The sequence below is a fragment of the Macrobrachium rosenbergii genome, chromosome 52 (genome assembly GCF_040412425.1).
Source record: "Macrobrachium rosenbergii isolate ZJJX-2024 chromosome 52, ASM4041242v1, whole genome shotgun sequence".
NCBI lineage: Eukaryota > Metazoa > Arthropoda > Malacostraca > Decapoda > Palaemonidae > Macrobrachium > Macrobrachium rosenbergii.
In genome coordinates, this window is record NC_089792.1 from 34,652,593 (window position 1) to 34,674,061 (window position 21,469).

Genomic DNA, 21,469 nt, shown 5'->3' on the forward strand with positions numbered 1-21,469 from the left:
TTCCATTCAGCAACTAAAGACACGGATGAAGTTGGTAAAATGCAATCAGCTGATTATTTTAAGAATGTAAACGAAGCCAGAATGCAAATAGCACATGATCGCTCTGTTTATATTTTGTAATATGATAATAATACGTACAATACGATTAGATACAGTAAAACATCAGGTTTATTAAAATTATCATTATTCTCAATACAACTACTGTTCAACTTTTGCATACAGTGAACGCCCCCCATTCGCGGGGGATGCGTCCCACACCCCCCCCGCGAATAGGTCAAATCCGCGAATGCTTAAAACCCCTCTAAAACACTTAGAACTGCCAATTTTGACAGCTTAAAGCAAGAAAAACCCTGTAAAAATGCTTATACCTGAGTATTTTAATAGTTTTATCAGAAAAAGTGCATTTATTCATGAAAATTATATGAAAATATACGTAGTAATTAGTGAATATTTCTTGGTGAAAAATACCACGAATGGGCAAATTTTCCGCGAATGATGGCTAGATATGTTCCACAGAGAAACCCACGAATGCGTGAGTCCGCGAACCATGAGAATGCGAATACGGGGGTTTACTGTACTCTTAAAATATGTGTGGGTGGTTTGGCAGGAATTGCTTTTCAAGACTTGATTATTATATATACTGTGTTCCATTTTAGCAGTTATTTATATTGGTTACGTGATTACATTTTTCAGTGCCTGTGCAGGTTAAATACACTGCTATTCATTATTTAGGAAAGAAAAATAATTTACCATTATACAGGGACACCTGCTTACTTGCGGTTCTGGATTTGCCGCTTCACCTATTCACGAATTTTTCTGTGGAACATATATCCACATTATTTGTGGAAAATTCGCCTAATTGAGGAATTTTTCATGGAGAAATATTCACTAATTATTGTATTTTCATATAATTTTCATGACTAAATGCATTTCTTTATAAAACTATTAAAATAGTCAATTGTAAGCATTTTTAGAGGGGGTCTTAGGTGTTTGAACTATTAAAATAGGGCAGTCACAAGCATTTTAGAGAGGTGTCAAGTATTCACAGATTTTTACAAGTGTTTTAGAGGGGTGTCAAGTATTCGCAGATTTTTACAAGCATTTTAGAGGGGTGTCAAGTATTCGTGGATTTTTACAAGCGTTTTTAGAAGGGTGTCAATTACTCGCGGATTTTTACAAGCGTTTTTAGAGGGGTGTCAATTATTTTACATTTTTAGAGGTGTCAAGTTTTTTTTACATGCGTTTTTAGAGGGGTATCAAGTTTTTTTATGTCAAGTGGATTTTACAAGCATTTTAGAGGTGTCAAGTTTTTGAGGGGTGTCAAGTATTTGTGGATTTTTACAAGCTTTTTAGAGGGGTGTCTTTTTAGTTTTTAGATTCAAGTGGATTTTTACAAGCGTTTTTAGAGAGGTGTCAAGTATTTGCGGATTTTTACAAGCATTTTAGAGGGGTGTCAAGTATTCGCGGATTTTTACAAGCATTTTAGAGGGGTGTCAGGTATTCGCGGATTATTACATGCATTTTAGAGGGGTGTCAAGTATTCGTGGATTTTTACAAGCGTTTTTAGAGGGGTGTCAAGTATTCGCGGATTTTTACAAGCGTTTTTAGAGGGGTGTCAAGTATTCGCGGATTTTTACAAGCAATTTAGAGGGGTGTCAAGTATTCGCAGATTTTTACAAGCATTTTTGAGGGGTGTCAAGTATTCGCGGATTATTACAAGCATTTTAAAGGGGTGTCAAGTATTCGCAGATTTTTTTTTAGAGGGGTGTCAAGTATTTTTAGAGGGGTGCCAAGTATTCGTGGATTTTTACAAACATTTTAGAGGGTGTCAAGTATTTGCAGATTTTAGCATTTCGGATTTTTACAAGCAGGGGTTGTGGTATCTATTTTACAAAACATTTTAGAGGGGTGTCAAGTATTTCAGATTTTTAATTTCATAGGGGTTGTGGTATCTATCGGGGTCCACTGTAATTACAGGGCCACCCCTTGTTTCTTTAAAATGAAGTATTTTAAGGGTATTGGCGGGGTTGGGGATTAATTTTGAGTGATGGTGTTCAAACTTCCACAGGTGTTACCTCTAGTTTGACCGAAGATCCATACAAAATTTCAGGTGAATTGGATGAAAACTTTTTTTTAAAGAATATTTTTCTTTTAAACATAACATTTTTTGTGTTTTTTTAAAGTACATCTCCTTCTTTATTTATCATTCAATTTAAAAACAAAAGTAATAGCAGAAAGTTTAGTTCCTATCAAATAAAACGGCAAACTCAAAAATCTAATATGTGATGTATGCTATTTTAAAAAAATATTTTAAAAAGTGCAATAAAAATACCATAAAATTATATATTAAATCTTGGTAAAAAAAAATTTTTTTTAGAGAAAAAAGAAAAATAAATTTGCCAATGTGTTCTCTCACTATCTTTGTTCAAATTGCTTTTTAGATTTTTAAAATCCATTCATAAATAAGGGAGTGTTTGGAATTTGAATGTAGAAAAAGTAAGTTTTGAGAAAAATGCAGTTAAAGTTTTGCTAACCATTTATTTTGCTTTTAGAAGCATATGAAGTTTCTTGGAAAAGCCTACATGGCACTTGTTCCCCTCTCTTTTATAAGATATATTATTCCTTCTAAAAAAAACATTTATCACTTAAAGAAAATAGTTTATATTATTTTTGGGGATAATCATAGAATGCCACTCGACTCTTGCGCTGCCAGGTTTTTAGGAGGCTAATGAGCCCCTCCTTCATATCCTCCTTTTGATGTTCTTTGCTTCTTTTGCTTTCTTGAATGCATAGCAGACATTCGTTTCCTGGTCTTCTCTTTCATCTGAAGGCCTTTCAGGCTTTCTCCTGTCATTTTTCTCATAATAGGCAGCAATGAACTTGCTGCATAGCTGATATCATGTTCCAATCTTTATGACCGTGCTATCGCTCAATTTATTGAGTCCTCCAAGCTCACTCCTAAACATAATTTTGTTTGTTGTTGTTACATATTTCGAAACATATTGTGTATCTTTTTCAAGGTCATAAGACGAAAGACAATCCTCTTCTGAACATGGTTTATGCATTCTTCCTTCAGCACTGGATATGGAGTGCCATAAGGACCAGTGCCCTCATTCAAACTGCATACTCCTTTATATGCTGTCGAATCCCCTTCACCAACAAATACTTTATAATATATGAATTCCCTGTCTAGTGATCTTTGCCACAATGCGAGAGTACCAGCAGCTTCCATATCTCCAGAAGCTACGTCAGGGACAGCAATTACATCTTGAAAATGCTCATTCTCTTCCTCCTCCCTCTCCTCATCATCAGATAACTTCATAACAAAGTCGTCGGTGCCATCATCATCATCTTGATATATTTTTGCAAGGGAATAATAGATTTCACTCAGAGCGGGCTTCGTAATAGGAAGTACTTGGCATCTCCTCAGCACACGTGGTTGGTGGCAGCTTGTGAGAAGCCATAACATTAGCTGTGTCTATACTTTTAGCTTCAAGAGAAGTTTTGATATTGCGAGAGCTTGCTTCCCTTCGGTTACTAAACTTCTTTTATGGCATGTTGGTAATATATATAATACACAATTGACATCCAAAAGTCCGAGGAAGTGTTGCAATGGAATGAAAATAACAAATACACGATTACATCAAAGAAATATAAGAATTCTCTCTCGGGACAACTGGCTTCCGTTATTCAGTCCTGGGAAGCGTTGCCATCTCTATCAGGAAAACATATTGTACGGCATACGAAAGAATACGCAATGAAAAGAAATACAAATACCTGAAGGATGAATGCAAAATGAAATAGTAAAACCACCCGTAACCAGACCTTTAATTCTCTACTTGGGTGTGGCCTTTAAATTGGCCTTTAAACCGTTTAAAAGGCTTCGTAATGATATTATCTTATGCATGGCAATGGCCGGGACCCAGATCTGTGGAAATATGACGATAACTGATTTTCACGAATTTGAGCCAATATCACCAAAATCGCAGGCTGCCGATACCCTTAATACGTTACAAATACAGCAATATCTTTGGCATGAGAGTGAAGATGCTGACAATGGGGAGATCTGTTCTGCTTTGGCTATCCCTTGGGCTATCCATGCTGTCCAGTGACACTAGCTGCTTGAGGTGACCACCGTTGCTATTGTTATTGATCAAGCTGGCCTTTTAAATGCCCTAGCTGACCACATGTTAGGGAAACTGAGGTTTGGCAGTGGTGGCCAAAAGTTATGCCATGTGTCTTTGTTTTTATGAAAATTAATTAGGTGTGTATGGAAAATATGTGAGGTCAAATATGATTTCAATATTACCTTGAAACGGACAAAATTTTCTTAAAAGCTCACTCGAGTAGGTTCTGACAAGGAAAAACTTTTAATCATAACAATGAGACGTTTCACACTGCATGAATTCCTTACTTGTCCCACCCTAATGTGTCCATTTTACATCTGCACTGAATGAATTACAGAAAGGGAGAGAAAGGGTTGAACTCTTCACAGCTAATTCCAAGATGGGACCTATGTACTACTCCCTGTCCCAAGAGGTTAATGGCAGGGAATTTGGAGAAATTCCTTGCCCTAGACCACAAGGTCAAGCCAATGGTGGAAAAGGGGGCCATTGGTTGAGAAGGGCAATGGAGGAAGTCATGGGCAATCTCCAAGGTTTACAGTCACCTTTTTTCAATCCTAAAAACCTCAGCATTAAAGAAAAGGTGTTAAAAAACAAAAACTAAAACAATAAGGGACTGGGAAATATTTACCCTGAGATAATAAGAGTTGAGTCAGTTCATTAACTCACACTAGTAAGTTCAGGTCACTATCTAGAGTGCCAGATCTTTCAATTTGGATCAAAGGTATCACCTGTCATGAATTAGCCTACAGACACAATTATATATTCAACTGCTTTTATTTTCAGACTAGAATAACAAGATGAAAATGATGTACTGTTTGACCAATAGTAAAACTGTGAACAAGATCTCTAAGCAAAGAGTACCTAGTGCCTGGAAGAAGTGGAAAGAGATTGCTGGATTAAACTAATGAGTGTAAGTCATATTTAAACTGCAAAAATTCTGCAATACACTGCAGGTATATGCTGGGAAGACTGTATCATAAATGAGGAAGTAGCTGAGAGATGCAGTGCTCAGACGCTGGAAAATAGATTGATGTTTTGGGGCATGAGATGATTGTAGGAGAGAAGCAAGCTACTGTAGAGAAGCAGTAAATATGGAAGTGGAAGGATTCCAGTCTCTCAAAAAGCACAGAAGGTCATGGAGAAAAGCCACAAATGAAGCCTTGAACCCAAAAGAGAATCTGGTAGAGAGAGCACAACAGGGAAGAAATTATTAAAAGGGGCTTATATAAAGTTTTATCAATAAAAGGGAAAATCTAATGAAAAAATAATAATGATGATACATACCACTTGTACGCCACAATATTGCCATATCGATTCTGAAAAGCCAGTTCAATGGGATTCTCTGGATCATTTAAATTGTACAAAAACAGGGTCTTCTTGGCAACAATCAAGCTCACCTGAGGAAAAAACACATTTTTCTCTAAAATATTTGATTAGAAATTCCAAAATCTTAAAAAATAACCTTAATTACTGAATTAACAATTTTACAGAATCAGGTAACCATTTCACAAACAGCAATGCCACAATTTTCGAACAATAAAGTTGTTTTAACAACTTGTGCTGCTGCTGAATGAAAAACTGCAGTTATAAAAAAGGGATTTTGACAAAGGAAAAATCTATTTCTGAGGGAGGCCCTGTGTCACCCGGTGAAATTCCTTCTTGCATGAATTTCTAGGTATAAATATTGCTAAATATACCAGAGAAAAAAGTTATCAGGAATGCTGGGGTTACTACCCCCAGATCAAGCGTCTTCTTATACCAAGAAGGCGTCGGTATGGATAAAGGTGAGTGAACAAATCACAGCCACAGAACCACACTCGAAAGACATCCCAATGGCAAAATCCCTCGGAAGAGCGAGGAGCCGTTCCAGCTCCCCCACTCACCTGCCCGCCAAGTGGCGACCCCAGCGCCATCTGAACTCATTCCAGTCTAGCACCACCCCCAGGCTTGGCATGCCAAAGCAGGGGGGGAAACCAGATACTGGGAGGGTCACTGGGTGACACAGGGCCTCCCTCAGAAATAGATTTTTCCTTTGTCAAAATCCCTTTTCTGAGTTCGTCCCTGTGTCACCCGGTGAAATAGTAAAGGAGAATCATGCCAAACCTGCCAAGATACAAAATAAACAAAAGGTGATCATGAACAAAAACACATGCTATGAACAAATTAGATTTAATATGCGATCTCAGCAAAGATAAACAAATTACAGGTAAGTACGGGTGGAACAAAAACACCCAACAATACAATGATATAGAAAAGTACACATAAATTATACATAAGGGAGTACATAATATACCTTAAACAATATCAAAATGTGAGGTACATGAAGCATAAAAAAATATAACACAAGTACCTCTAGGCTTAATCTAAATACACAGCATAACAGAACACAATCACCAAGACAAACAATAATAATGGCAATACTAGTATCAATATTGAGGAGCAAGGCAGTGAGGCATGATTGAACCAGGAGAACAGGCAGAGAAATAAATGAGGCAGGCGGGCGGGGGGAAAGGATTAGGGTTAAGGATAATTAAGGATAATTAAGGTGGGGGGATGACACTCCCCACAGCCACTGTAGAGAATTTCAGAGCTTCAAGTGATTTTAGATAGTGGCGTTTAAACACTAGAGGTGATTTCCATCCCGTATACTTGGTAAGTTCAGCAAAATCCATATTATGAAAATAATTAGTAGAGGTAGCTACCGCACAGATATCATGAACCTTAGGAACTGAATCCGGGTTGGCCTGTTTAATGAAATACAAAATTTGTTGTCTTATAGCATTCAGAGAGAGAGTTCCACCTTTTTCCCTGATGAAGAGAGGACCCGACATACACTGAGGAGTTCTTTGTAAGTAAGCCTTTAAGGTAAAGACTGGGCACAAGGACCGGTCCTGTGGAAGAGGCACCACCTTCCAGGGGGACCACCTGTCCTGAGGGTCTTCATTTTTCGCTAGAAACCTAATACAGTATCAGGGGAAAGCAGAACTTCTCCCGACGGGAGGAAATCAATGTGATCATCACCTCTAGAGAGAGCAGACAGCTCTGAGATTCTGGCACCTGAAGCTAAGCTAATCAAAAACAAAGTCTTCCTTAACAGATCCAGATAAGAGCATTGTGAGTTATCAATATCAGAGGCCAACTTTAGAACATCGTTTAGGAACCAGGTAACCGAATGTGGGCGTGTTACCAGTCTCAAACGGGCGCATGCTCTATGGATGGAGGAAAAGTATGAATCTGTAAGGTCAATCTTAAAGCCATACAAAAATACCTTCTTCAAGGCTGATTTAGCTGTAGTAATAGTGGCCAGAGCTAGGCCTTTTTCAAACAATGATCTAAAGAATGTAACCGCTAGGTTAGTTGTCATAGTCTTAGCTTCAGATGCCTTCAAAAAGGATGCTAATTTTTTGACTGCTGAATCATATTGCCTGAGAGTAGAATCTCTCTTATCGGATTCTAGAAACAGAGTGTTAACGGGGTCAATGTTTGCTCCCTTTTTAGCAGCAAATTTTATAAAGTCCACAAAACTAGGGCATTTTGAATTCTTAAGGAAGCTGACACAGTCTTGGTTTGTACTACTTGGGTCAGTCTGGGTTTGGGTATCTGATGACACCGCAACTTGAGCTCCAGAAGCAGAGGGAACCAGTTGCTCTTCGGCCAATGGGGGGCTACCAGGGCTAGTTGGCCCTTGAATGACCTGAGTTTGTGTAGTACTTTCAACAACATGTTTATTGGGGGAAATAAGTAGATCCTCTCCCAATTGTTCCAATCTATAGTCATTGCGTCCGTGGCGTAGGCATGGGGATCCAGATTGGGAGCCACATAACAGGGAAGCTTGTGATTGCTCTCCGTGGCGAACAGATCCACTTGGAGTCCCGGAACCCGGCGGCATATCCAATTGAACGATTCTCCGTCCAGAGACCACTCCGTCTCCAACGGAGTAGTTCTGGACAGAGAATCCGCCACCACGTTCCGCACCCCCGCTAGGTGGGTGGCTGACAGATGCCAGCCGTGCTTGTTCGCCAGTGAGAAGATGGCTAACATCACCTGATTTACGCGACCCGATTTGGAACCGCCCCTGTTTATGCAATGAACCACCACGGCACTGTCTAACACCAGCCTGATGTGAATCTGGCGGGCGGGCAAAGTTTCTTCAGAGTTAGAAACACAGCCATAGCTTCCAAGGTGTTTATATGGAACTGTCGAAACATTGTAGACCATGTCCCTTGTACTTTTGTTTTGGTGGGTACCCTCCCAGCCGCTAATTAAGCGTCTGTGTGGATTACCAGAGCTGGGGAGGAAATTGAAGGGGGACAGACTTGAAAGGCCTTTGACTACGGACCAGTGGTCAAGGCTTGTCTTCAAGATTTGCGGGATTGAAGAGACTCTGTCTCTGAGCCTGACATTGGCTCGTCTCCGCCACACTCTGCTTATGTCTTTTAGTCTTGCTTTCAAGAGCAGGTCTGTTACTGAAGCAAACTGAAGAGAACCGAGAATCCTCTCTTGAGACCGGCGGGATGCCGCTTGCCCTTCAGAAATTTTCTGGTAGCGGCTATCTCTCTCCGCTTGGCCGGCGGAAGGGATAGCCTGTACGAGGTTAGGTCCCACTGGAGACCCAGCCACTGAAACTGAGACTCCGGAGTCAGGCGGGACTTCTCCCTGTTCAATTGAAAGCCAAAGGACTCCAGGAACTCGATCACTATAGCTGTAGCCTTCCGACACTCCTGTATGGATGGGGCCCAAATTAACCAATCGTCCAGGTATGCTACTAGAGAGATCCCCTGGGACCGTAGCTGCTGAACAACTGTTTCCGCCAGCTTCGTGAATATCCTGGGCGCTATATTGAGCCCGAAAGGCATGACCCTGAAGGAGTAGGCCTGTTTCCCTAGTCTGAAACCCAGGAAGGGAGAGAAGTTCCGCGCAACCGGGACGTGATAATAAGCGTCTGAAAGATCGATAGAGGTGGTGACGGCTCCATGCGGCAGTAGAGTCCGTACTTGAGCAACTGTAAGCATGCGAAATTTGTCGCATTGTATGTAGAGATTTAGACGCGACAGATCTAGAATCACTCTTTGCTGGTCGGAATCTTTCTTGGGATCAGTGAACAGCCTGCCTTGAAATTTGAGGTGCCTCATTTTCTTTATTGCTCTCTTGTTGAGAAGCTCCGTCACAAAGTCCTGTAGAGCTTTGGAGGAGGGTTGATAAAACCTGGTCAGGGGAGGAGGGTCCCTGATCCAGCTCCACCCCAGGCCCTTGGACACAATGCTGTGTGCCCAAGGACTGAAGGACCACTGGTCTCTGAACCAGTATAGGCATCCACCTACCTGACTGGTCTCAATGGGAGGAAGCAGGTTTGTTTCCTCTACCATGGCCACTTCTCCCCCGGGAGACGGATCCAGCTCTACCTCTGTAGGGGGCTCGGCCTCTAACCCCCCCCTTGCACTCCTATTAAGGCCGTGAAAGACCCCACGGCCTTCATAGGTAGGGTTGTAAGCCGGTGAGGAGATGTACGTAGGCGCAGCAAGGGATTGGGCTGGTTGAACCAGCACATACTGTTGGGGTTGAGCCTTGGAGGTGGACGGTTGGTTCACCATTGAGACCAGAACTGCCTGAACTACTGTCTGATGTTGTGGTCTCCTATGCCTTCTGCAGCGTTTCCCAGGCTTATTCTGGGAACCGCTAGACTCCGGGGCCTTCCGCTTAAAGACGGAGATACCCCACCGGGAGCGCAGACTCTGGTTGGCCCTGGTTGCTTCGCCCAGGACACCGGAGACTTCGTCTTCTGGGAAAAGATTTTCCCCCCAGAAAGAGCTCTTCATGAGCCTGTTAGGCTCATGACGAATGGTGGCATCAGTGAAGATGAACTTACGGCAGTTCATCTTTGCCACCATGAAGTTGTACAGGTCCGACTGGAACCCTGCTAACAGGGATTTAGTCAGGACCTGAAACAAAGGCTCCTCAGCAAAGGAGACAGCGGTTGCTTCTGAAAGGCACAGCGAGTTCAAAGACCGGCTCAGACGACACCGTGCCTCGAACTCAGCCTTCAGGAGAGCTTCCGGGATCTTAGGAAGCTGCTCACTAAACTGGTTCGACGCGCAATCTGCGTCCAATTTACCAACAGTAAATGTGGACGGAGCGTCCTTCCAGAAGTCATCACCCCCTGGGAAGATCAGAGATGTAGGGTCTGATTCCCTAAGCTGAGGCAAGGGTTTGCCATCCAAGCAAGCCTGAGCAGTTGCGATAGCAACCTTGTTCAAGCAGGGAGTGGGAAGGTTATCCCCGAGGGAAAACATAGTGTAGTTGCCCTTGAAGGGGGTCAACTTCGTGTTCTCCGCCCGCCACTCGGAAAAGGTGCGCAAGAGAGCAGATTGTGCCTGATCCTAGGAAGATCACAGTCTCCTTAGGGACCTTGTCTGAGCGTACCCAGGCCTCCTCCGTCAGCCTAACGAAGCCTGGGTAGGGGGACAAGAGATCAGCCGGGAAGAACTCCAGCTCCTCCAGGCGTCTGGTACCTAGTCCTTCAATGGTCAAAGGTATCCTCGTGGTGAATAGCCCACGGGTTCCCAACATCAAAAGGAGGGAGGGTAGCAGTGTCAGGGATCTGGTATTGCGGTCCGGCCCCACCGGAGCGTGCCATATCGGCAAGAAGATTCTCCTGACTCTGCAGCCTCTCCGTCAGCTTAGAGAGCTTGGCCTCCACCTCCGAAGAGAACTTCTCTAGTAACATCCCCGCAAACTCCTCAGGGTCAAAGGCAGGCTGGCGAGGAGGGCTGGGCCTGGCCACCCTCTTACTCGCTCCTTTGCCCGAGGGTACCTGGTTTGCTCCTGGAGGCCACAGGTTCAGCAACCTTTGGCTTCGGGGGGAAAGGGGATGCCTTGCCGGAAGACGAGGACTTGAAGCCCTTCGCCTTCCACAAGTCTTCAACTTGGGGACAGTAGATGGAGCGCTGTCCCTCAAGATAGAAGACTTAGCAAAGCCCTGGAATGAAGAGACAGAGGATGAAGGGGAATCAAAGAGGGCGCCGCCCCACTGCCTCACTTACCTCTCTACCTACCTGGTCCTGCCTGTTCATGGGCTCCAGGTCCAAGTCCAGAGCGCGCGTCCTCCAAACCTCCAGCGTAAGGGATCCTCTAGGAGTGGCTGGGTCACGAGATCTGCTCGATGATGGGTGCGGCCACATCAGCTGGTACGGCCGCAGCGATCCGGGCTCCGGGTAAAGCAAATCTCTCAGCTTCCCGTCGAGGACGTAGGGCTTCCCCGACGGACGTTCCTCCCAAACCCAGCCACCCAGGCGCGGAGAGACTCTAGGGCCTCCTTCTTGGAGGACTCATCCGGCCTGAAAGGGGGAGCAGGGAATCAAGGGGCTGATATACCGTAAACTACATAAGCGCTAGAACATAAAATATAGCAACTGCAAACTGTAACTATCATGAAGAATGAAAGAAAGCAGGACTCGTCCTGGATGCACCCACAAAGCGCGAAACAAACCTCACAGTCCTCCGGATGCCAGACGTCATCAAGCCGGACCGCACAGCCAGCGTGGGTCCGACACACCACATGCCCGTAGGGGTTGGTGAAGGGTGGCGGCACACCTGGGCTCCTCACAACGAACAGTCTGTAAGTGTGAACAGTAAATGAACCTACCACTCTAAGAAACTTAAACTAAGCAGGCACAGGTATTTTCAAGCTGTACTACCGGAGTACTCCGGCGGAATGAAAAACCCCCGTCAGAGACGAGCCTACCAGAAAAGTAACTTAAAATTAGGGTAAGCAAAAAGCCCCTCGACTGCCGGAATACTCCGCGGAACGAAATCAACGGGACCTTACCACAAGGGGTGCCGGAATAAGACAGCGGAACCCAGGATAAGATCACCGGACTCTAATAACAATAACAGAAATAATTATAAATCCGACCGAGGTGAGCCGCCGGAAGCAAAATAAATGCATACATATACAGAGGATGGTAACATAATCGTTAACAATGATATAAAATTCCACACTCCCGAGTCCGCACCACCCCCTCCGGGATCCCAAGCCTCAACCGCTAGAGAACAATAGAAGGGTGAGGCTGAAAACACCACAAATCCACAAGGGCAGGTGTAAGCGCCAGTCAACCCAACTAGCGTACCCGAACGCCTGAGCGAACGCGAACAAGGCTGAGAAAGAACCCTGAGAAGGTTCAACACCTGCTCGATCCTAGGAGAGCGGATTAACGAGACAATGAGCTCAGCAAAATGCCATCGGGGACCAGCCCTGGGAGGAGCGAATCCCTCCACCAGGAAAGATCCCACAACTCGGGGTGGTTCACACCGACGTGGGATGACAAAAGCTGGACCAGGGTCCAGGGTTGGGGGGGTGGTGGGAGAAGGAAGGAGTCCAGAGCAGAGGAAAACAGGAGACTGGGGAAGATGCCTTCACCCGCTCAACTGTAAACCACCACCAGCTGGAGAGATCATGGCCTACTCCGAATGAAAGGGAAGGGAATAGCAATCTCCAAAACACATAAATTGACATAAAAGGGGGAGAAGGAAAGGAGGGATGAGGAAACAACAGGGAGAGAAATTTCCGTGTCGAAGACCAACCAGAGCCGAACGGAAGGGAATGCTATAAAAGCATGGAGGAGACACACCCACGGAAAAACCTCAACCCCTCCGTAAAGAAGGGGAGGACTATGGGGTCTCACTCCACAACCCAAACCACAGTCAGAGGATGGAACAACAACAGAAACTCCTCCACCTGCTGATCCCTCCTCTCGCCTAACCTAACCCAGGTGAAAGGGAGAGCAGGAGGCCAATAAAAACCTAACATACACTAGGCAGAATAATAAGAAAACCAGAATAATAAATCACCATCATATGTGCATAAACAATAAAATAAATTTATGCTTGTGCTAGCACCTAACCGAGAGAGGCAACAGGATTAACAGTAAAACTGATAATAACAATAATAATAAAACAGCTAAAAACATGATGTCAAGCACTAGCAAAATAATATAATAATTATAAAGCTAAAACTGTCCAAGGGAAACATCCTGGGAGTCACCTAAGCGGGAAGAAGACGGAACCCAATGCGGGAACCCCAATGATACGGTCAACAAAATTATCGTTAGAGAAACACCAAACAACCCAGCTTAGGGAAAACCACCAGGATGAATCCTAGGGGAATAAAGATAAGCAATGAGCCAACAAGGAAAAGCCCAAACAGAACAAGCTGGACGGGCGTACCTCGCGGACAACAGGGGTGGCTGGGGGACGCCGTAGCGTCATAACAAAACCACGTATAATTAATAAATACGGGCTGAAACAGCCAAACTTATCATAAAAACCCCACAATAAGATGGTACTTAACTTGGATACAGTAAAGCTGCTCGACGACATGCTGGATAATAGAAATAACAGCCAAAAGCACAAGCCACCAGAAAAACAGTGAAAAAGATCATGTGCTAGAAAAGGAATGAGTTCAGATGGCGCTGGGGTCGCCGCTTGGCGGGCGGGTGAGTGGGGGAGCTGGAACGGCTCCTAACTCTTCCGAGGGATTTTGCCATTGGGATGTCTTTCGAGTGTGGTTCTGTGGCTGTGATTTGTTCACTCACCCTTATCCATACCGACGCCTTCTTGGTATAAGAAGACGCTTGATCTGGGGGTAGTAACCCCAGCATTGCTGATAACTTTTTTCTCTGGTATATTTAGCAATATTTATACCTAGAAATTCGTGCAAGAAGGAATTTCACCGGGTGACACAGGGACGAACTCAGAAATGACATTTTTATAATAAAATAAAGTTTTATATATACTTACCAAGTCATTACATAGCTATAGTTTCCATTTGAATGGCAGCTTAGATTCAAAATTTTACTGGTAGCCTGTCCCACTAATGGAATATTGGAACAACCTAGCAGACAATCCTCATTCGTTTTATGCCTTATGTCCATCCGAGGGGAGGAGGGTGCGCTCTAATTCTGTAATTACTTGGTAAGTATATATAAACTTTTAGTATAAAAATGTCATTTTTATATAAGTAACTTACCAAGTAAATACACAGCTGAATCCCACATTGTCAGGAGGTGGGACACATGAATACAGCATTCTACTCCACAACATTAAGTCATGTAATGAATTTGAAATAGAAAAGTTGCTAGCGTTGAATACAGTGTGCGTCATTCCTTATCAGTTAAGAGACCCTGCTTTATAAAACTGCAACTGGTTGTCATTCAACTTAACCTGTAGTGGCGTGGCGGTAAAGCCAAGGGTTGCCTCTACTTGAGTGGGAGCTTTGTAGCGAAGGAGTACTCCGATGGCTACCAAAGGATCAGTGGAAGTTATGCAGCTAAGGAGTTATCCAATAGCTAGCAAAACCTCAAAAAGGTGCCCTTGCCCTGGGTGCAGTACCAACATAAAACACAACCAGAAACACTGTCACCTACACTGAAATAGCACCACAACCCATCCACTAAGAGTGGTGGGTGCTCTATACCTCGTTAGAAGGTGAAAGATTGGAAGAGAAACTCCTATGCTTCCTCCTGCCATACCATGCCAGTCACTATCCTGTGGTACTGCAGAATTTTTAACTCTATTTAGCTGGCGCCAGTCTGGAGTTGGTGCCAGGTGAGCCGTGGAAGCTCGCGTATGGTATAAATAATGCAGGTGCCAGGCGAGTTGGGTACCAGGCAAACTGGGCGCCAGCTGAGCTGCTGGGAGTTCGCGGACGTCGTAAGCTCTAAAGTTGGCACCAGACTTTAGCTGGTGCCAGGTGAGCTGAGCACCAGGGGAGCCTGAAGCTCTGGGCACTGGGAGCTCTATAGCTGGGGCCAGACTTGTAGCTGGCGCCAGGCAAGCTGGGCACCAGGAGAGCTAAGAGCTAGCAGCTTGAGGTTCTAGAAGCTCTAAAGCTGGTGACAGACTAGTTGGCGCCAGGAGAGCCGGGCGCCAGCAGAGCTAGTAGCTCAGGTTTCACTATGTCCAGACAAAAGGGGAAGTCAAAGGCAGGAACAGCTAGGAATTGGGAGAGGTCGAAGCACAGATTCCAAGAACTGGTCATGCAGCTCATCGTCAGAAGCCGAGTACAGTACAAGAAATTAGTGCTGAGTGCTCTGAAATTAGTCAGAACAGCATCATTTGGGAGCAATGGACTGTTGCAACTGTGTGAATCTCACAGTAGAAGACAGCACCAGAGATCTCCATTTAGAGAATACAAAATGAGCAGAAAAAACTCTAAAACCATAACTGTCCAAGTCCATACACGACAGGGCACAGGAAACAATCCAAGGCGCTGAGCCTCTGGCACTGGGTGCTCTGACCCTGGACACTCAGACACTAGACTTTCGTTGGACAGTGTAACAGGCCCAACAAATTACTAAGTTGGTGCTGAATGGTCTCCAACGAAGCATAGAGTGGACGAAACCAATGTAGTAAAGTGAAAAGGTAGCATCTTTTGTCCCGAGTGTGGTGTTAGGTGACTGACAGCTGGCTCCAAATGGACAGGAGGATGAGTGGACATAGAACACAGGTGGACACACACATGGGAGCTCGGACACTGGGTGTCAAACACTGGGTGCTCGGATAGTAGTCGCTTGACCACTGTGCCCTCAGACACTGGACACTTGGAGGCCACTGTGCACTCGAATACTGAACCTTGAAGGCCACTGAGCACTCGGACACTAAGATACAGAAGGATGCTCGGACACCGGGCGCTCCCAGATTCAGAGAGCGAAGACGACAACTACTGGTGCACTAAAACTGGGAGATATATCTTTTCAACGGCAGAGATAAATCTGAAAAGCATCATTGGCGCTACTAGTCTACACTGGGATCCCAAAAGTGTCAACAGAGCCTCTTGTCCACACTGGGATCCTTATCCTGTTCACACTGGGATCAGTAAACCAAAAAAACACCATCGGTGTCACTGTGGTCAAGGCAAGCACATCTTTATGGACGCCTTTTCAATGGTTGTCCGTCGAGACCTGTGGACAACAGGCTCAACTGAGGGTTAACTATCCGGGGACAAGACCTTTTGGACTCCTATGGACCGACAGTATGCCTCTTTCCAGGTTTAGGGGAGTCTGACAGGGACTGGGTTTAGGAGATCCTCCACTACACATCCTTCAAGACACCTTTCCGGTGGCTGTCTGCCGATACCTGGGACCGCAACAGGCTTGGCTGAGGGGCAACTACCCGTGTGGAACCCCCTGACCTCCCTTGGACAGTTTGCCTCCTCCCAGGAATTGTGGGGAGTTTGACAGGGACCTTCTGTCTACAAGCATCAGGGGACGAGTAGCCACCTCCTCCACTGCATTACACTTCACTATAACATGGTTAATATCTGTTAAACAAGACACAAAGATTGGCAAAGGTATGGAAAGGAAGCACGGGAACCAGGTGCAGGAGCAAGTGGCAAGAGGCTAGCAGAAGGAAAGAATTGGCGCCAGGGTGCCAGTGCTGGTGCTGAGCACATGAGAGAGGGTGCTGGGGGAGAAGCTGGTGCCCGAGCTCTGTGCCAGCAAGCTAGTAGCTTCGTAGCGTGAGCTGGTTCTCCACTGTCGAGAATGTCTAATCGTAGCAGCCAACTAAACCCCCAATTCTCACCTTACTAATTTCAGCTCTGCAAAGGAAGGTGTGAAGGTTATGTCAAAAATTTATTTACCAGAGGCTTACAAGAAACATAGGTACGGTAAACAAATCATAACTGCAAAAGTTACATGCCTAATGAAATGAAAAAATACCCAAAAATTCGTAGCATCTAAAAATTACTTTGAGGCAAAACCATTATCAGCGTCTCACCAGTAGCCTATGGTCAGAAAATAATTCATGAATTGCAAAAGTTAATGCCTAATGAAAAGGCATAACATACACCAATTACTTTATAATGGAATGCTGTAACATCCGAGAATTACTTTTAAGGCAAAACTATTATCGACGGCTTACTAGTAGTTTAAGGTCAAAAAACAATTCATAAATTGCAGAGGTTTTGTCCTAATGAAGAGGCTGAACATAGACCAATTAGTTTATAATGGAGTGTCATAACACTCGAGAATTACTTTTAAAACAAAACTATTATTGGCGGCTCACCAGTAGTTTACAGCCGGAAAACAATTCACAAATTACCAAAGTTATGACCTACTGAAAAGGCATAACATAGAACAATTTACTTTTATAATGGAAAGTCGTAACATCTGAGAATTACTTTTAAGGCAAAACTATTACTGGCACCGCCCGAAGACTAACCGGTAAACAAACCATAAATGCTAATGGTGTCATTTACCAGCAGCTCATTGATGACTCTGAATCAATGTAAACAAAAAATAAGAATAAACTCATCCTGAAAGATTTCAGCTTAAAGGCTACAATATACTGTTCCAATGTTTGATTTAAAGAATCTTCCATCAGAATCCTGTGAAATAACCGGAAAATAACAAATAAAGCTGCTGCCAGACCAGGTGTTGCCACCACAGACGGCAGGAAGCAAATGGGGATTGTCTGCTAGGTTGTTCCAACATTCCGTTAGTGGCACAGAATGATCACCTACACAAACTATACTGAAGCACTACCAGCAAATTTTTAATCTAAGCTCTGCCATTTGAGTGGAAACTATAGCTATGTAATTACTTGTTAAGTTACTTATATAAAACTGATCCTACAGTCAATCTAATTTATACTTCATTTAATGGTAAAATAGCCTTTACTGTAGAAAACATCCAGGTGCACAAACCAAAGCATTTAAAAGAAAATAATTCCATCATGAATGCTTAACCAATTCCCAAGTCTTTGGATACTCTAGGAACATCTACTATCCCAAGGTCCACCCAAAGAGAGACGGGGAAATGGAGTTTATGACTAATGGCTTTGCATAAAAACTAGTTTTATTTTAATAGCAGTTTGTTAATACCCTGATTCACCATTTAAAACGATGGAAAAACAGATGATGAATAGAGAGAAGGATTTAGCTGCCAGTTCCAGGAACACAAATTGAGTTTATGAGCCACATCACAAACACAGATGATGGCGAAGGTGTTTTGACAATACCAGGTGCCCACCATAAGTATAACAAAGAGTTCCACATTATACTTAAGAGCCAGGGAAAATGAAGAGTACAAACTTCATAGGCTCTAAAACTTGAAAGAGAAATGATCTTCCCATCATGCTGTATCATAAACATAAGTAATTATTTGTCATACTAAATAAGAAGTGTAATTCTTACATACAGGCTCATGCTAAAAATGTGTAAGTAGAAACAGATAAGAGGGAGAAGGTAAAAGGACTCCATATGATGAAAAGATGACAAAAAAACTTACAAGACACAGAAGACAGTCCTATAGAGCTCAGGAGGACAAAGAAAGAATGGTAATGGGACCAAAAAGAGAGAAATGAGAGACCAACTGATGACCTATGACTGGAGTGGGAAACCTGAAAGAGCATGCACAGTACTGTACTTCGCTGACACAATTAGGGGATGCCAAGGCGAGTAAGAGCATGGTATTAAGTGTTAAACCTAAGAGAGATGCACCCGACAGAGACTCATAAGGTTATCTTATATGCACCCTCAAAACTAACATCAAGTTAATATCTGGAGGATTCCCTGTCAGAAACATTTATACTATTTTCCAAATCAAGGCCATGAAGAATAAAGATTGAAGACAAGGTAGAGTGATAGCCATTCCTAGCCAAGGACTGGAATAGTGACTCTGAAGGGACAAGAACCCCACTGGTTACAGCAAGCCCCAAATCTTGCCCATTTTGCCTGATAGTGTTATGGAGGAGGATCTGCAGGTAGTGGCATTAGCTGTTGCAATGACCTCAGAAAAATCTTTCTCTATGAGGCTATGCTTAATAATCCCCAGGCATGACTGAACAGAGGAAACGTGAGCAACCAGGCCTTCCCCAGCCTGCAGCACAGCATGCACTGCCCAAGTTGGTGGACCTCGCTGAGGTGAACATTACCCAGGAAGTCTTGTATTCAACATGATGGCATACAGATCTAACAAAAGGTAGTTCCCCCACATCTGCCACAAGGCCTTGCAAACATCCAAGTGAAGGGAGAACTATAATGCAGTCACAAGAGCTTGGAAGCATAAGAAGTTTACCTGAAATTTGAGGAATATGATGTATAATCAACCTGTTTCTTAGGACCAGACCACTTGTACTTGAGATTCCAACAGGTGAGCTCCCCATCCCGAAGTCGAAACACCTCAAAACGTGAGGAGATCCAGGTCCCAAGGACTAGACGAACTCCCTTTAGCAGTTCAAGCAGTCATTCCACCAACAGAAGTTGCAAAGGGCGTGTTCATGATGGGGATCCAGATAGCACTGATGTTGCTTTCCAGCAACAAGCCAGCAGCTGAAAGAAACTAACACAAAAATGGCCAATCATGATACCTCTGTCCTCCAAGAAACGAGCTACCACTGCCAATGCCACTAAGAGCGTTCCCAAGTTAACTGTCTTTAGGGATGGCAACATATCTGACTTCTTAGGTCACACTGGAGACCCTGGGATTGACACATAAGAAGCTACAGATGACTAAATAATTGTTCCTCTGAAGAAGCCAGAATCAACCAACTATTTAGATAGTAGTGAAGGTCAGAAATGCTATAAGAGACCTGAAGGCATTACACAGACTAAACCACAGAGTCTGAAACTGGAACATGTGGATCTGATAAAAAACCCTAGGTATTCTGATGAAAGCGGGGGCAAATGGGAACATGAGAATATGCATCAGTAGGTCTGTAGCAGCATGAAATCCCTACTGTGATCAGACTTTGTACATACTCTACAGTCTCCATGCCGATGGGGGCCAGGCAAAATGAAGAAGAGTTGATTGAAAAACCACCATGACTCTGGCAAATCTCCTTGACAGCACCCTCCTGAAGCATGAGGTTCATTTTGTCACCAAGAGAATCTTTCCACAGGGCTTTTGAAGGCCATTAAAGCTGTGAAGGCTGGAAGGGACAGAGCTGAAGAGAAACCTCTAGCCAGTCATTAAAAACTGGCCTTCCAAGTCTCCAAAAGACAGCCCTAACCTGGCTAAAAAGAAATGGCAGACCACTGATGAGCTGGGCTGGCTGAGAAACCTCTAGAACCAAAGTTACTCCCTATGTGGAATCCAATAAATAGCGACTATCCCAAATAAATTCCTTAACCAAGTCTCAAAACTCCGACAGCCCTGAAGCTAACCTCAGCCAAGGAGAGATACCTGGAGAGAATAAACACGGGTCTTCATCTATAGTCACCCTTCTCAGGAGAATTAGGGAAGAACTTTCTCAGTTTCCTAAAGAAAGGGCCAATAAGCAGTATAAGCAAACAATGATGACAAGAAGGTATCAGTGCCAAGTTAATGATAGTGGCTCTGGTTGCAGTAGATGTTAACATGTTTCCTAGTGCTTGAACCACTTCTTTAGAGAAGAGGCTGGGAGTCATAGGGTCTGAGACAATGGGAGTGTAACTCAGTTGAGGATACCAACTTGGAAAGATAGCGCATGGTTGCATCCCTTTTCCTCATCGCAAAGTTGGTGTGCAGACAATCCATACAGCATGTGTTAAGCAAAGATGCAAAACCAAGAGAAAGAACAAAGCAACAAACTCTGGTTATGCCCTCAGCAGAAGGAAGATCCAAAGAGAGAATCAAACTAGAACTAACAGCAACAAGGAATCACTTTCCTTTTAAGTAACATGAGACTCTCCTTGTGGAACCACTTGCAGGAGGTCTGAAGGAGGCAGGGTCTTCCTTTGCAATTAACTCAATTGCTAGAACAGGAAGGCAAACCTAAGAAGAACATCCTTGGATCCTGTAAAACTTCCAGAACTTCTGATCTGGAAGAGGTAGGTGGTAACCTGAGCTCTGTGCTTGTCATAACCATGATCAGAGCCATGATAAGCCATAAATATCATGACATCACTGTGGATATAGTCCAAGAACTGGCAGGAGGGAGCTCAGATATTCTGGACTCCAAAGCTTCATCATTATGCACGATGGCAATGTGGGCCCAGGCTTAGTTCAAGCAAGGCAGTTGACTTTAAAAATAGTTCCGACCAAATTAAGGCTCTCAACAAATATATTGCTATCTTGCAGTGCATGCAGGTCTTCAGTATTATCCTCATCACAATCATCAGTCAGCAAAAGAAGTCGCAAGAGGAATCAAACCCAACCCTCTTTGAGGTATATGGGAATGAGAATGAGATCAAGAGGTAAGACCCGAGTGGCTAGGGTAGGTGAACCGACAGAGAACAGATGATTAAGATACAGGATACAGCTAGAGGTATAGCAACCTTCAAGTGTGGAGGCAAAATGTCCCTTCCAGAAGCTGATAACATGACAGAGTGCTTGAGCAACTTGTTCTTGCAAGCAGTGAGTAAG

General features: G+C 43.9%; 1 protein-coding gene across 1 annotated transcript in view; it reads right to left on the reverse strand.

The window, feature by feature from the left end:
- Oseg6 (intraflagellar transport protein Oseg6) overlaps positions 1-21,469 on the reverse strand; it is a 458,610-nt gene that overhangs the window by 299,225 nt on the left and 137,916 nt on the right. The window contains 1 exon segment of the mRNA XM_067096238.1: positions 5,412-5,524. Coding sequence (XP_066952339.1) covers positions 5,412-5,524 — 113 coding nt within the window.